Source organism: Helianthus annuus, chromosome 7 (assembly GCF_002127325.2).
Source record: "Helianthus annuus cultivar XRQ/B chromosome 7, HanXRQr2.0-SUNRISE, whole genome shotgun sequence".
Classification (NCBI taxonomy): Eukaryota; Viridiplantae; Streptophyta; class Magnoliopsida; order Asterales; family Asteraceae; genus Helianthus; species Helianthus annuus.
The window spans coordinates 131,656,370-131,671,411 of NC_035439.2; the positions used below are offsets into that span (position 1 = coordinate 131,656,370).

General features: G+C 34.3%; 2 protein-coding genes across 4 annotated transcripts; one reads left to right on the forward strand and one right to left on the reverse strand.

Annotated features, from left to right (window-relative positions):
- Window positions 1-484: 484 nt before the first annotated feature.
- Window positions 485-1,598, reverse strand: LOC110868575. Its single transcript, XM_022117772.2, has 3 exons — window positions 1,226-1,598; window positions 1,084-1,151; window positions 485-813 (listed from the first exon to the last, which is right to left on the reverse strand). Exons 1-3 carry the CDS (start codon window positions 1,479-1,481, stop codon window positions 649-651), a joined length of 489 nt encoding a protein of 162 aa, XP_021973464.1. The 5' UTR covers window positions 1,482-1,598; the 3' UTR covers window positions 485-648.
- Window positions 1,599-10,586: 8,988 nt separating this feature from the next.
- LOC110868576 lies at window positions 10,587-14,523 on the forward strand. 3 transcript variants are annotated; one of them, XM_022117774.2, is made up of 8 exons: window positions 10,587-10,966; window positions 11,126-11,524; window positions 11,607-11,651; window positions 11,716-12,365; window positions 13,190-13,229; window positions 13,388-13,435; window positions 13,535-14,136; window positions 14,268-14,523. In XM_022117774.2, the coding sequence occupies exons 2-8, from the start codon at window positions 11,148-11,150 to the stop codon at window positions 14,270-14,272; spliced, it is 1,767 nt and encodes a 588-aa protein (XP_021973466.1). In that variant the 5' UTR covers window positions 10,587-10,966; window positions 11,126-11,147; the 3' UTR covers window positions 14,273-14,523. The 3 variants fall into 3 exon arrangements, with proteins under 3 accessions (XP_021973466.1, XP_021973465.1, XP_021973467.1); XM_022117773.2 differs by having other exon boundaries at window positions 14,273-14,523; XM_022117775.2 differs by having other exon boundaries at window positions 11,126-11,503; window positions 14,273-14,522.
- Window positions 14,524-15,042: the final 519 nt, after the last annotated feature.

A 15,042-nucleotide genomic window follows, 5' to 3' on the forward strand; every position in this document is an offset into this window, starting at 1 on the left:
GTCCGTATATCTGATTATGCAATTGCTGGTCGTCATATACACATACTTTTGGGGCACACCGTGTAATGGCTTTTGTTGTGTCGTTGAAAGGGTAGAGGAGACCTGTGTACCATAGTCCTTGACGGCACACAACGCACTCAAGGAGCAAAACGTGAGCCTTGGGCCTTGGTACAAGGTGCTTAAAAAGTTAGGGCATGAGATAAGCAAGACATATAGCATAAAATTATTGTTTATAGGGATTTTAAATTGGTCGGAACCTTGCTGGAACGTCACTGAAGCGCCTGGATGGTTTTGAGTGCACCGTTGTATGCACAACGTAACCCTTCAAATTATTGGTTTTATTTACTAATATAATAACAATATTCTCCTCATAATAAAGAGAATTAAGGTGCCAATTTTATGGTTTACTTTTATAACAAGTTATAAATTCCTTAAACTTTAAACAGCACCCCATCTTGGTAAAAATTAGTATAATTATGGCCAAACTCTTCTTATACTTGTTAGGATTTTTAATGTTATTTCATACTTCCCAAACAATCATAGTACAGAATAATCAAACCCCTTTAGAGATAGACATTAGTTTACATCAGAAATGAGTGAATCCCGGTCTGCTTCATCATGGATGGCGGTAAGATTAAGTCTTTAAGATTAGGCTCCGACTGTTTTTCTGGTTGCTTTCGGGTGGCCGACATGCCACAGCCCGCCATGCCAGAAAGCGACTCTGTGCCCCTGAAACGCCTTTCTAAATCTTCCTCCTCTTATATCTTGTTTATCTTCATGTTCCTCCGCATTCGATCCTCTCCATACGCAAACCTACATACATACAATCGCATCAACGTTCATTTTAACTAAATTCGGCTAACCTTGTAAACTCGTTGTCATCATATACATGCACTTACCGGGTTTATCATCTATTATAGTTATTATTATTTGATTTGTATTTCTTTTGGTTATTCTTATATTATTATTATCCTTTCCCTTGTAATATCTCTGTATAAAGAGATCTGGTTTTCGGTTATTCAATACAAAGAAAATAACATTAACCAATACAATTTTTCATTTCTTTTAAATTCTTTCTCATACCTCGCCGTTGCATACATAATTTCCACCTCCACGTGTACCAATTACGGTCTGCTTTTCCTGTTCATCACCTGCATTCTTTGCTAATTTAACAATTTTATATAATAAAGAGATCTGGTTTTCAGTTATTAGTTATTATCAACACCTGTTGTCCGGTCGGATTGAACGTACACCCGAAAGCTAGGAGATCCAATCCACATTGCATCATTATCGTCATTACCAAGATTAACCGGAGCGGTATTGATTTTTTGCAACACTGGATGATGGTCCGCGATAGATGGTTCTGATGAACCCTTTAGCAATTTGGGAGAAGGGGTGTCGGTTTTATGGTGGAATTGAAAGGGGTTGCGGGAGCCAAACCCCTCATCCAAAAGATGGGACTTGGACATACCGCAGCCCATGGGTACGGACGGTGGAGGAGGATGTTATCGATGAAGGCGACCGAAAGAAAGAGGTAGAGAAATGGGACGAAGACATTGTGTAATTGTATGTATGGTGGTAGATCATCAAGGAACAAGGGATGTAACGAGTATTGCGGACATTCAATTGATGCCTTCTTTTACATTCATATGTTGTTAGATATTACTATACCCTACAAAAAGTAACTTGGGGTGCCATAGAGTAAGTCAAAAGTTGTGTCTCTTTACATCACACCTTTTACTAATACCCTTTGGGGTGCCTTAGAGTAAGTCAAAAGTTGTGTCTCTTTACATCACACCTTTACCATTTCCTTACTAAACATGTAACCCAAACCAACATGTCCCAATATCAAAAGTTGTGTCTCTTTACATCACACCTATTACTAATACCCTTGCCTTAATAAACATGTAACCCAAACCAACATGTCCCGATATACACACCCTTTTCTCTAAGTCAAACTTCAAGAATCATGTCTTTTTTAAGTCAAACAATTTAAATACGTAAAACTTCGCAACCCGTTGCAAATCATATAATATTTTGGTTCAAATCGATTAACCATTGCAACTTTTACTTTTAACAGTAATTGACACCGTTTCAACTAAACCGTTTCAACTTTATACACCGAATCTATTGAAAAGAAAGAAAACTTCAATGTTTGGAAACGATTAATGCCACCGTTTCCACAATTAATACCCAGCCGCCACCTTATAAGTGTTTATATTAATTTACAACAATATTTGATTCAATGTATATACACTACTTTCTAAATTAATTTAAAACCACCCCAATTACTTCTTTGATTATTTGATTATGAACGTGGCAAATGGATATGATCAACATGTTCCAAACCAACATGTCTCAATATACATACCCCTTCAATAATATATTACTTAGGATAACTTAAAAGTTGTGTCTTTTTACATCACACCCTTAACTAATACCTTTGTTTTAATAAACACATAACCCAAACCAACATATCCCAATATACACACCCCTTAAATATTACCTCTCAAACCAACATGTCTCAATATAACACCTCTTGAATAATACATTTGAATTAGTTAACACTTTTAATCTTTGAATTAGTTAACACTTTTAATCTAAAAATAATTGAATAACCTATCAAAATTTCTAAAAAAGTAATTGAATAACCTATCAAAATTTCTAAAAATAAATGAATAACCTTTTCAAAAAAAATTGAATAACCTTTTCAAAATTTCTGTTCTAAAAAGAATTGAATAACCTTTTCAAAATAATTAAATAACCTTTTCAACATTTCTGAATCAACGTGATGTGATGCACCGAAACGGCGGCGGTGTACTAATTAAACTTTACAATTAAATTCATTAAATAACCCTTTAGATAACACATCTTACGTTATGAATTATATATTGGATTTTACATATCTAAGTAATGTAATATGGGGTAGAATATTATCAGTTTCCTACAGAGAGAGAAGATGAAAGTGTACAAACCTCCCCCCAAACGCCGGTTATTATTCAAAAGGGGTGTTTTGAAGGGGCACGACTATTCCTTCACCAGTGGTGTCTCCGTAGCTTTTTCAACCCCATTTATTCTCAACAACCGTTTCATCTTCCCAATATCTTCATTCTCATTTTCCCCATCTTCTTCTTCACGGTGTCAGCCGCTATTCATTCAAGAACATCTATTCACCCTTCAAGGTACATGTTTTTTTGCGTCTGTTGATTTCATGGTTGTAATTTATCGAAGTCGTATACTATGCTGATGCCTAAACATGTAATTTGCGTTGGGTTTTTTTTTTTTTACTTTTGGAGTCGTAAGTGTGATTTTTATCGATAATTCTAATCATTGTGTTAATGTGTTTGTATTATAGATTAATAGATTTGCTGCTTGATTCGTTTTGGTTTGATCATATTTGTATTTAGTCTTTAGGTTTCGTGTTTTTTTTAAGTTAATTGACATGCATTTGGCCACATACAATCAAAAGTGATTTTATACCAGACCTATTAAAATCATTATGTGTAATTTAATATTTTTAAACAATACAACATGATCTATGCGTCCTTTGAAAAAGATTGGGAAATTAAGGGCCTTTACCATGTTTTGTATAATGCGATTTGGATATCTTTTCTTACTTGGATGTTTTTGTTTTTACTTTTTAACTTCCTCCTTTTCGTTGATTTACAATTGGATCTCATTTATTATATTTTGTTTTACGATTATGTTTGCATACAGATGCGTCATTATTTGTCGGTTAAGTTTAATCATCATTAACTCACTTTGCATTACAGGACAGTCAACATGCCATTCGTTGCAATATCAGTGATTAGACCACATGATAATGCAGAGCCCCTTCAAATAAGAGTAATAAGAAAGTGGATACCGTACGGAAATAGCCAAGAGCTTTGCTATCTTTTTGTAGATAGCCATGTAAGCACATATATTTTAATTTACTACTATTAATGCTATTGTTTTCCATACATGTCGAACTGTGTCTTTTTTTTTTAAATTAGGGAGATGCAAACTGTATGTAAATAAACATATATATTAAACTATAAATTTAAGTTAGGCAAGGATTATATTTTTATTTCATGGTATTATTGTAATTGTTGATTGGATCTGTATACTTTATGGTTATGTTATTATTGTCTCTAACGAATCCTTGGATCCATTTGTTATTTCCGAGTACAAATAATGCTAATGATGATCGGATATCAAAAGGGAAAACTGGGTTACTTTTGAACAAATAAAACCATGTTATCATTCATTTAGTTTGGAATGCATTAAGATTAAAATTGAGATAATGAACGTGTCATTGATTATTAACTGTGACCGTACCATTGAACATAAACCTTTTTGTATAGTTTTAAAGTTATGTGATCCAATAATTTGGACAAATAACTTAAGACAATAATCATTGTTTTGCTTATACATACGGATCTTATATTTGTTATTTAAATTTTATATCCAACTCCGCCGCAACGCGCGGTTAGCGTTTCCTCGTTATAATAACAAAAAATAGTAAAACAGAAATAGCATGTTTACGTACAAAGCCACTTATTATCGCTCAATATTTCGGTCTCGTGTTGTCACTGGAAGTAAGTTATAAAAAAAGGATTACCCAAGAAATGAGAATGACGTTCTATTACAATTTACAATTTTACACCATGTTTTTTTAATGAATAATCTTGAGCACTTTAAATTAGGATTATTTGATTTTAATAATACTAACTTTCACCAATTTATATAATCTTAAAACAAAAGGTCGGTGGCTACAGTGCCACCGACAAATTACAATTTTACCCTTCTGTTTAAAATTACAATTTATTCAAGCAAACATTGTCTTCCTTGCCGGACAATTTGCAACCGTCTTCACGCACCGCATGGCATCACAGTCCACACCAACTGTCATACCCACTTCGTCGCTGCTAAGATAATATCCCTAATATGACAGAAATGTCGTTAATAGCTGGAAAAAATAAAAATTGTAGCTGGAAAATCGGAAAAGTGGTCAGAAGCTTACCTTTAAACCCTATCCGACACAAAATGGGTCAAGAAAACCACATGCAATGCTAGATCGGGACTGCAATGATCTTAAAACACCGGAAATACTCTATTACGCAGTCGCCGATGTAAACCCAGATGCAGTTATCATCCATCGTTTAGCTAATATGTTGGGTCCCCGGACGATTGTAAACACGGTGCCCACTAGAGCCGTCACCTCCTGCAAACGATGGTTTCGTCATCATCTCCGTCTGCCTTAGCGGTGAACCACCGTGGAGGTCGTATTTTGCATTTTATGGATTATTTGTTAGTTCGAGAGCAGATAAGGAGACACGGATCTCGATCAGTATTAATACATAATCACGCACCGATCTACTGCCTAGAACCGCATCTTCGCTTGAAAACAGGTGTTTGGCGGTGACAGAGTGGTTATGTGGTGGTTAGGTGGTGGTGTTGGGATTGGGATTGGGATTGGGGTGGTTGTAATGCAGAGGGGAGAGAGAGAATGGGAAGATTAAAATGATAAGCATTTGATTTGATAATATATCTTTTTAATTTGGTATATTAGCTGGATATTATATTAATATATTAAAACTATTAAAACCAAACGATACAATGATACATACATTTTGTATATGGGTTGAGATCCTGTACAAACAGTGCTAATTATAAGAACCGTAAGAACAGATCTGAACCATTGTTAATTTAAATCAAGGGTTGATATTGATTATAAATAAAACTCTTATAATTAAAAATTACTACTAACAAATTAGGGGTAATTTTGTAAAATTGCTAGTCATTTGACCATTTTCTATTAAATACAAATTCCACCAAGGTTTTTTAAACTAAAATAACTTTTATATACTTCATTATTTTTTTAAAAAATATATACCATAAAATCAAGTATTTTTTTATCTTTAATATGAGTACCATATTGCTATACCTTTTTGTATTTATAAAAGTGTTTTTTAAAAAAAGTTAACAAAAGATGTTTTATATTTGTGCTAATAAGGTGCTGATTATGTGTTAATTACAAAATAATACAAACAAACACCAAAAGTAGATATAATCAGCACATCTGGTGTGCTGATAATGGAGAACGATTGAAGATGTTGTGCTAATGTCGTTTATGTTGATAATGGAGAACGATTCGATGACGATGTGCTGATAATGAAGAACGATTAATGATGTTGTGCTAATTATATAGTGTTGTGCTGATTATATTTTTTGTAATTATTTTTAATTAGTTATAAATAAATATGGTCAAAAAGTCTAAATTACCCCTAAACTAATTTTTTATTGATGGACACTTGTCAATTATGTATTGGTTCTTATGGTTCTTACAAACTTAAGTGTTTGTATTTGATCTCATTCCTTTTGTATATAGCACCTTGAAAACAAAACAATGTTTTAGAGCCCATAGGTTTACTGGAAATCACATAATTATATAAATATATTTGTTTCATAATTTAAACTAAAAATGTTTTTTATTTTATTTTGATTAAATGTTTCTTATTTTATTTTGATTAATAGTATTTGAAATTTTACTTTTATTAGTTAATTTGATGACTGTATTTGAATTTTGGTAAATAAATTGATATCTCATAAAGTTTTTTAGTTTAAATGAACTTTTTTAATGGACCGAACAAGCGAGAGATGCCCTTTTCGACATATTTTGAGTGCTTTTTTTTCGTTTGATACGGTAAGTACACCGACATTAATCGAGCTTCTACCCGCATATTTAAACTGATAATTGCATTTAAATTTTGGTAAAAAGAATTGGTATTTCATAATATTTTTGTTTTTTCATTTAAATTATATTTATAATGTTTTTAGGACATATTCTTATAACATGGGTTCCAGATTTAGTAAAGTACTATTATTAGTGCATGGAGTACATAGGTGCTATAGTTTATAACTTACTTTCAAAAGCAACTAAAAATATGGAAAAACAAGAGATGTGTATCAAAACTCTTTCGTTTTTGTTAATTACCACGCAATGTTTTCTATTTGTATTTCGAAGTGAACCGCGTAGATATTGTTTAGGTCATATTATAATTTTATTCTTAAGGTTTTTCTTTTTGGTTGTTATAGCGTGTGCCATTATTATAACGAATCAAATTGAATCCACACGAGCTTCCGTCAAGTCCCCGCCGCAACGCGCGGGTTAAATCCCACTAGTATATTCAAAATCGAATGTTTTTAACAGTACATTAAAAATTGAATGTTTAGTACAAAACTAGAAAAAGCTAAAATAATATATATATGGTTGTTTTAGACTATGGGGTATAGGGCGAGGTTGGGGCGTGGGTTGGAGAGAAACGCCCAAGTCACCACCTCGGGTGGGCTTGGGTTTGGGCGTGGCCCCTTGGGCGGGAGTTTAAGTGTCACACCCCAACCGATGGCGGAAACATCGGGGCGTGGCATTGAGCGAAACAGATTGTCCAGAAGTTTTCATAACAATTATAATTATCAATTACTTAAAACAACATGTCCCATACCATGTCATAAAAGATAGTACAATTATTACAGACAAAATCTAGGCAAATAGTTCTGTTCCGACAACTCAGATTTCATTTGTACTAATTGATAATTATAATTGTTATGGAAACTTCTGGACAATCTGTTTCGCTCAGTGCCACGCCCCGATGTTTCCGCCATCGGTTGGGGTGTGACACTTAAACTCCCGCCCAAGGGGCCACGCCCAAACCCAAGCCCACCCGAGGTGGTGACTTGGGCGTTTCTCTCCAACCCACGCCCCAACCTCTCCCTATACCCCATAGTCTAAAACAACCATATATATATATATATATATATATATATATATATATATATATATATATATATTATTTTAGCTTTTTCTAGTTAGTCAGCATGAATCCTAACACAAAAAATTGTCTCTCACAATCTCAATTTGTATGAATTTGGCCCCCATCGATCATTTTCTAACTGGGTTATAACTAGGGATGAGCATATGATACTTGATACCGGTACCGAATTTTCCGTAACTATTTTTTCGGTACCGAATCGGTACCCACTTTTTGGCGTTTTCGGTACCGGTACGATACCGGTATTTTATTGAATTTTACCCTTAAATACCGGTACCGTACCAAACATTTATGGTACCGGTACCCATATTTGGAGAAATTCGGAATTGGTATTTTCTATACCGAGAAATTCGATACCGGTACCGAGCTCATCCCTAGTTATAACCCAGTTAGGTTTTTTGCTAACGTGGCAGCTTGCGTGACACAAACCTTATTATCGACTGATGTGGTTGCTTATGTGGTACAAACCTAGTTGTTGGATTTTAATAATCCTAACTTTCACCACATTCATCAACAACCACCATCAGCCGCTACCACCAACAGCCGCCACTAATGATGGTGGTGGTGAAAATTAGGATTATTAAGGGGTTGTTTGGCTGAGCTTTTCAAAAGAGCTTATTTGCTTATTTGCTTTCTGAAAAGCAAATAAGTCAATAAGCTGTTTTGAAAAGCTCCATTTTAAAGCTTTTCAAAAGAGCTTATTGACTTATTTGCTTTTCAGAAAAGCAAATAAGCAAATAAGCTGTTTTGAAAAGCTCAGCCAAACAACCCCTAAAATCCAATAACTAGGTTTGTGTTACGTAAGCTGCCATGTCAGCAAAAAACTAACTGGGTTATAACAGTTAAAAAAAGATTAATGTGGGCCAAATTCTTAGAAGTTGAGATTGTCATAGGAAATTTTTTAAGTCGAGATTAATGCTAGCTAATGAGTAAAAGTTAGGATTATTAAAATCTAATAACCTTTAAATTATATTTGCATTTATAGAAGTTAAATAAAAGACGATATGTGTTCAAATTATGTGATTTTATGCTTTTGGGAATAACGTGAATAACGCGATATCATTTTTTCAGATGTGATTTTTATACTTTTGGGAATAACGTGAATAACGCGATATCATTTTTTCAGATGTGATTTTTATGCTTTTGGGAATAATGTGAATAACGTGATATCATTTTTTCAGACGGCATATTATATATATTACACGATTTTGCGTTTAGAAAAGCCAATGTCTCATAATTTACTTTTTTTAGACGGCGAAACTTCTATAAAAATATAGAAAACCGGGCCAACAAGAATTACGAGACATCATGATTTACTTGATTCTTAAAGTTGAAAATTGAAATCATGTAATTTAGGCGAGTATCGTATTTAACTTGTCATTTTTTAGTAATTGCAATATTAGCGAACTGAGTGAAAATGCGATATCTCTCGTAATTCACGTGATAAGCCAAAGGCGGTCCCTAGGTGTTTGGTTTGGCATAACGCTATAATGAAGGATCCTATTTGTCATTTTATGATTAGCTCTTTTTTAGATGTCTGTTTTAACACAAGTTGAAAATCAATGGTTTAATATACGTGTGTTGATTTTATCTTGATCATTTTTCTTTAAATTAAAATAATTTTCTCTTAAAATAAATTAAAATATTATGTTGGTCAAAATGGTTATAGGTGATTTCTTGATAGAAAATGGTTTAATACATAAGAAGGTAGGTAGTACAAACTTATCGACTTCTAAATGTCACAACTACCAACATAGCATGTTTAGCAATATCTTCACATATTATCTTGGTCAAAATAGTTTTTTGAGTAACTTTCTAGAAACAAAAATGTTTGATATATAAGAAGGTAGTCAACATATATCGATTTATAAAGATCATCTACTATCGACAAAGTTTGTTTAACAAAATTGTTTGAACAGGAGTTGAAAAACTTATATAACAACTTTTTATTTGAAAAGATTTAAAACATCAAAGTTTTTTTTAACTGAAATCCCATATCTTTACTCGTTAGCCAATTTAAAGATTTTTGCTCGAATTTTGTATTGTATATTTTGGGAATAATAAAAGTTTGCAGTGTCGCAAACTTTTGATTTTTAAGTATTGGGTTCGTTTAAAACCTCTAATTTTTTTGTCTCTTTTTTGTGGTGATTATTAGGAGTGTCATCTGTTTCCCACCGAGAGTTATAAAACCGAAAAAGTTTAAAAGAAAAGACGGACATGAACTCACAATATTGGGTCCGTATAATGTGCTAGCAGAGCGGGGTATCACAATATTGCATCCGTATAATATTGCGTCCGTTTTGTAATTACTCTTCAGGCGTCTAAGAATGTTTACCCTCTTTCGTTGGGTTTGTGATGCTTTGATAAGATGGTGGTTGCTAAAACTTTGTGGGTTGTCGGTTATTCGGTGGGCGGGGATGACTCGATTGTCATACCAAACTATTTAGAATGTGTGTATGTGTTCATGACATTATGTTGAGACACATAAAGGTTGAGGTAAAACCGATAACACATATAAATCTTTGAATTGGGTTGTTAGAAAGAACCATGGTATTCGATCTGGTTCAATTATTATTTAGGTGTCATGTATCTTTATGTTTTATGAAATAAAAAGGTTTTGCATTTTATATTTCTATGATTTATCCAAAAAAAATGAAAACCCGAGGCATACCCGCACCAAACCCGAACCCAACCCGATCCCGAAAATAGGGTATTATAATACCCGGGTATTAGAAAACCCGACCCGAACCCAGGTATATAGGGTATACATTTTTTATATAAAACCCGGACCCAGACCCGACCCGGGTATTGTCAATACCCGATTTTGTAGAACCCGATCGTACCCGAACCCGGTTCCATACCCGGAACCGGGTATTCAGCAAACCCGATTTGTGCACCACTACTAGTTATGGGTGTCGAAGTGTCGGTTAAACAATGGCAACTTGAAGAGGTTGATCATATCCAAATCAAAGCCCATTTACATTATTTTTGGCCCAATTTTTTAACCTAAATCAAACTATATCTACTGGACGCCATTCACACATGTCGGCAGATATATCGCCGAGATTCACCCTGTCGAAGCTAAATCCATCGCATCTACGAGCTCCCACTCTGTAGTCGTGTCGACCTCCCACTTGCATTCCACGCAACAGGTACTTGTTATCATATTCTCAGAGCATTTGCGATTCAAGTAGGGGATGATATATTTGTGGCTTGTTTGTTTGTTTTAGGGCCTAGGTTTTTTATTACACTTGTGATTTGGTTTATCTTGTTTTCTGTGGTCGTGATGATGGGGTTTTTCTATGTTTTAGGTTTTGTTGTTATCTTTTTGATATGGCTGAGAAAAAATATAAAATTGCCTGCATGAGAGGTGGAAAGTGGGAAACATTCTATTATAATGGTACCATGAGTTACAGCGGATGGCCCGGAACAACACAAATGCCCGAAACAACACAAATTTGTATGACAATTGATACGCCATATGCGATGTTTGTTGACCATATTAGAGAGAAGATGCTTTTCATTCCCGGTCAAGAAATGGATCTACGCTATATCGTTCATCAAGGAGCAAGACGAACGAGAATTATAGGTGCGATCTTAAGGAATGAGAGACACTATCTCTCATTCCTTCAACACGTAACAAGACTCCCACGACATCAGAGTGTCCTAATGACCGCCGATCTATTAACGTATGCTTCTGTTTTCAGCAGGTTTTTTAATACACTTCTATGCATGTGATTTAGTTTATCTTGTTTTCTGTGGTCGCGATGATGGGGTTTTTTTATGTTTTAGGTCTCACAAGTTAAGGATGGATGAAACTGATCCTGTTAACCAAAGGTAATCTAGTTATATATATTAATATTATGCTGGCTGTATTATTAATTAGTTATACTTAAATCAGACAAAGCATAAGAGATGTAAAGGCTGGAAGCATGGAGCAGAAACTTAAAGCACTTCTTCTACAAAATCCATATACACTTGAATTATACGAGGGTGAAGAAGAAACGGGATCCGAGGGTGAAGAAGAAATGGGATCCGAGGGAGGTCAACCGTATGGTTTGTATCAATGGAAAGACCTAAAGAGCATGCTTCATGCCAGCGATGAAGAATTAAACTCTGCTCTTAGACTTGTTTCAGCTGTAGAGGTTAATGGGTGTTGGAGAATTGTTGATGATTTGTGCATTGGTAGAGTGCTATATTCTCTTGTATGGAAAGCAAATGCGCTAAACTGGTCTTTAAGCTCACTTGATGGAGATAGATTTCACCCTTGGGGATGCTCTCCAGCTGTTGCACGCCATTGTCTGGAACTGTATGCTAGTACAACCGATGGGAAGGGTTGGGAATTGGATACCAAACGGGTTTCTTTGGAACTTGCACGATGGGTGTTAAAAAGTAATGGGAATAAAATGGAACTCCGGAAATTTATGGATCATTGGAGTTATGTAGGATTGCCAGTGAATTTGGATATGTTGAAAGAGGAAATTTTGTTAGCAGACCATGGAGATCATGCTTGTGTTTATTTGCTATCAGACCATAAAACTCTTACATCAGGTTTGTTTATTCTTTAATCTGTATATATACGTACATTTTAACATTTTGATATTTGGAATTTTGTACATCCAGTATGTTATCTCTATTTCTCCACTAAATGTTAAATATTGATGCTTGTTATTATTGCTGAAACTTATTAAGATGGAACATAAAGACATATGTATTGATGTATATGATATGTTTAAAGCTGTCGTTAATTATTCTGTTTGCTGTATAAAATCTGTTTAACCTGCTGTTAATGATTCTGTTTGCTGTTAAAGCTGTATTGAACCTGTTTAAGCTGCTGTTAATGATTCTGTTTGCTGTTTAAAGCTGTATTGAACGTGTTTAAGCTGCTGTTAATGATTATGTTTGCTGTTAAAGCTGTATTTAAGCTGTTTAACCTGCTGTTAATGCTGTCTAGAATTTGCTGTATAGTGTTAATCTGTTAAGTGGGAATTTGATTATGTAATTAGCACTTCCTTGTATACCCATTCCATATATCCATGGTAAATAAATCATTTTTTACTTAAAAGAAATATGTTCTTCGATTAATTGTTGTGCAATCACCCTTTGATTAATGCATATTAGTAAAAAAAAAGAGAATTCTGACCCGACCCGAAACCCATTTTGACCCGGACCCGTTCCGACCCGAACCCGTGTCGACCTGAACCAAAACAATCCTTTTTTTAATTGACCCGTTTTGACCCGAACCTGTTTTAACCCGAACCCGTTTTGACCCGAACCGACCCGTTTGCCAGGTCTAGTCATTTTGTTAACACTTTCTCTCCATAAAATTAATGTTTTCATCTCATAACTAATTAGCGTGTTTGTATCTGTTTTAGTGTCCGAAGCCTGCCCTCCCGACCTCCGAAATCCTAGCAGGTAATTCTTCAATTCTCTTATCTAGTCATATTCATTCTTCTTAATCTAGGATCGATCTGTTGTTTTTGAATATTTTCTTATTGCTATGTAATTAATATAAGGGAAGAAATTTGGTTTTATGAGATATTCGCTTCGGTTAATGCTTCCATATGTTTCAGGTGTGATGAAATGGTACTTGCTGAGATTGAACTTTATGCCTTACAAAGGTAATAACGTTGTCTAATTATTCTTAACTTAATGTTGGCTGAATCATAATTTAGTTATATTTAATAATAATAATAATAATACTACTACTACCTGATCAGACTAAGAATAATAGATGAAGATGCTGGAACGTTGGAGCAGAGACTTAAGACACTTCTTCTAGAAAATCCTTACTCACTTGCAGAAGACGCGGGATTTGAGGCTGGTCCGCCATCCCGTTTGTATAAATGGGGTTGCCTAAAGAGCATGCTTTACGTTACTGATGAAGAACTAAAATCTGCTATTAGGCTTGTTGGAGCAGTAGAGATTAATGGGTATTGGAGAATTGTTGATGATTTGTGCTTTCATGCAGTGCTATACCAAATTGTCTCTGGCTACGCGGGTTTCGACCCACTTGATGGAAATGAGATTGTTGAATATCTAGTGGGCTATTGTAGATTCTCTCGAGTTCTTGCACGCCATTGTTTGGAACTTTATGCTAGTACAACAGATGGGAGGGTTTGGGAATTGGATGCCAAACGGGTCCGGGTGGAACTTGCACGATGGCTAACAAAACTGAACGGCAACAGAATGGAAATCAACAATTTTATGGATATGTGGGGTCATATAGCAATGTTAGAAAGGCCAGTGAGTTTGGATATCCTGGAAGGGGTAATTCTGGTAAAACAAGATGGAGATCAGTCTTGGGTTTATTTGCCATCAGGTTTTATTTATCTTTAATTTGTTTTCCTAACATTTTCTTAATATTCATATCTATAGTAAACGTGGCAAATGACATGTCATTTTAGTTAATTTTGATTTACCTCTTTTCACTAATCAGTGTGTATGTTCTAGTGTAGGTGACGCTAGATAGAAGAACTCAACCTGCTGCAGATGCTGATGCTGCTGCTGAGCTGAGCAAGTTGGTTTTGTGACTTTCAAGAATTAACAACTTTTGTTTCTCTCTCTCATGTTTGATGTTTTGTATGTGTTTTTATCACATAACAATGTTTGATGTTTAAACTTGAAACCCCAAGGTATACAATACTTAAAAATCAAAAGTTTGCGACACTGCAAACTTTTATCGACATGCAAACTGCAAACTTTTATTATTCCCAAAATATACAATACTTAAAAATCAAAAGTTTGCGACACTGCAAACTTTTATTATTCCCAAAATATACAATACAAAATTCGAGCAAAAATCTTTAAATTGGCTAACGAGTAAAGATATGGGATTTCAGTTAAATAAAATAGTTCTAATTGCAACCATGGTTTTCAAACTCGGATCGACCGGTCCGGGAGCCAGAAATACCGAAAGTCCGGCTCTTTTATGGATGTAATGGCGAAGGTAACTTGAGTTATTCCACCATTATTGCTTGAATATAAGGGGTTTTTTTTTTTTTTTTTTTTTTTTTTTTTTTTTTCTAATTTAACATTCAAATAAGAATTTTTTTGTAGAAAAAAAATAATCCTGAACCATATGTAAAATTCCGCCATTATCGCTTAACGTGTTTTTGAAATTAAAATTCAGTCAAATATTATAATAAATAATGTATTAATCACACGTTTTTTGAAATTAAAATTCAGTCAAATATTATAATAAATAATGTATTAATCACACGTTTTT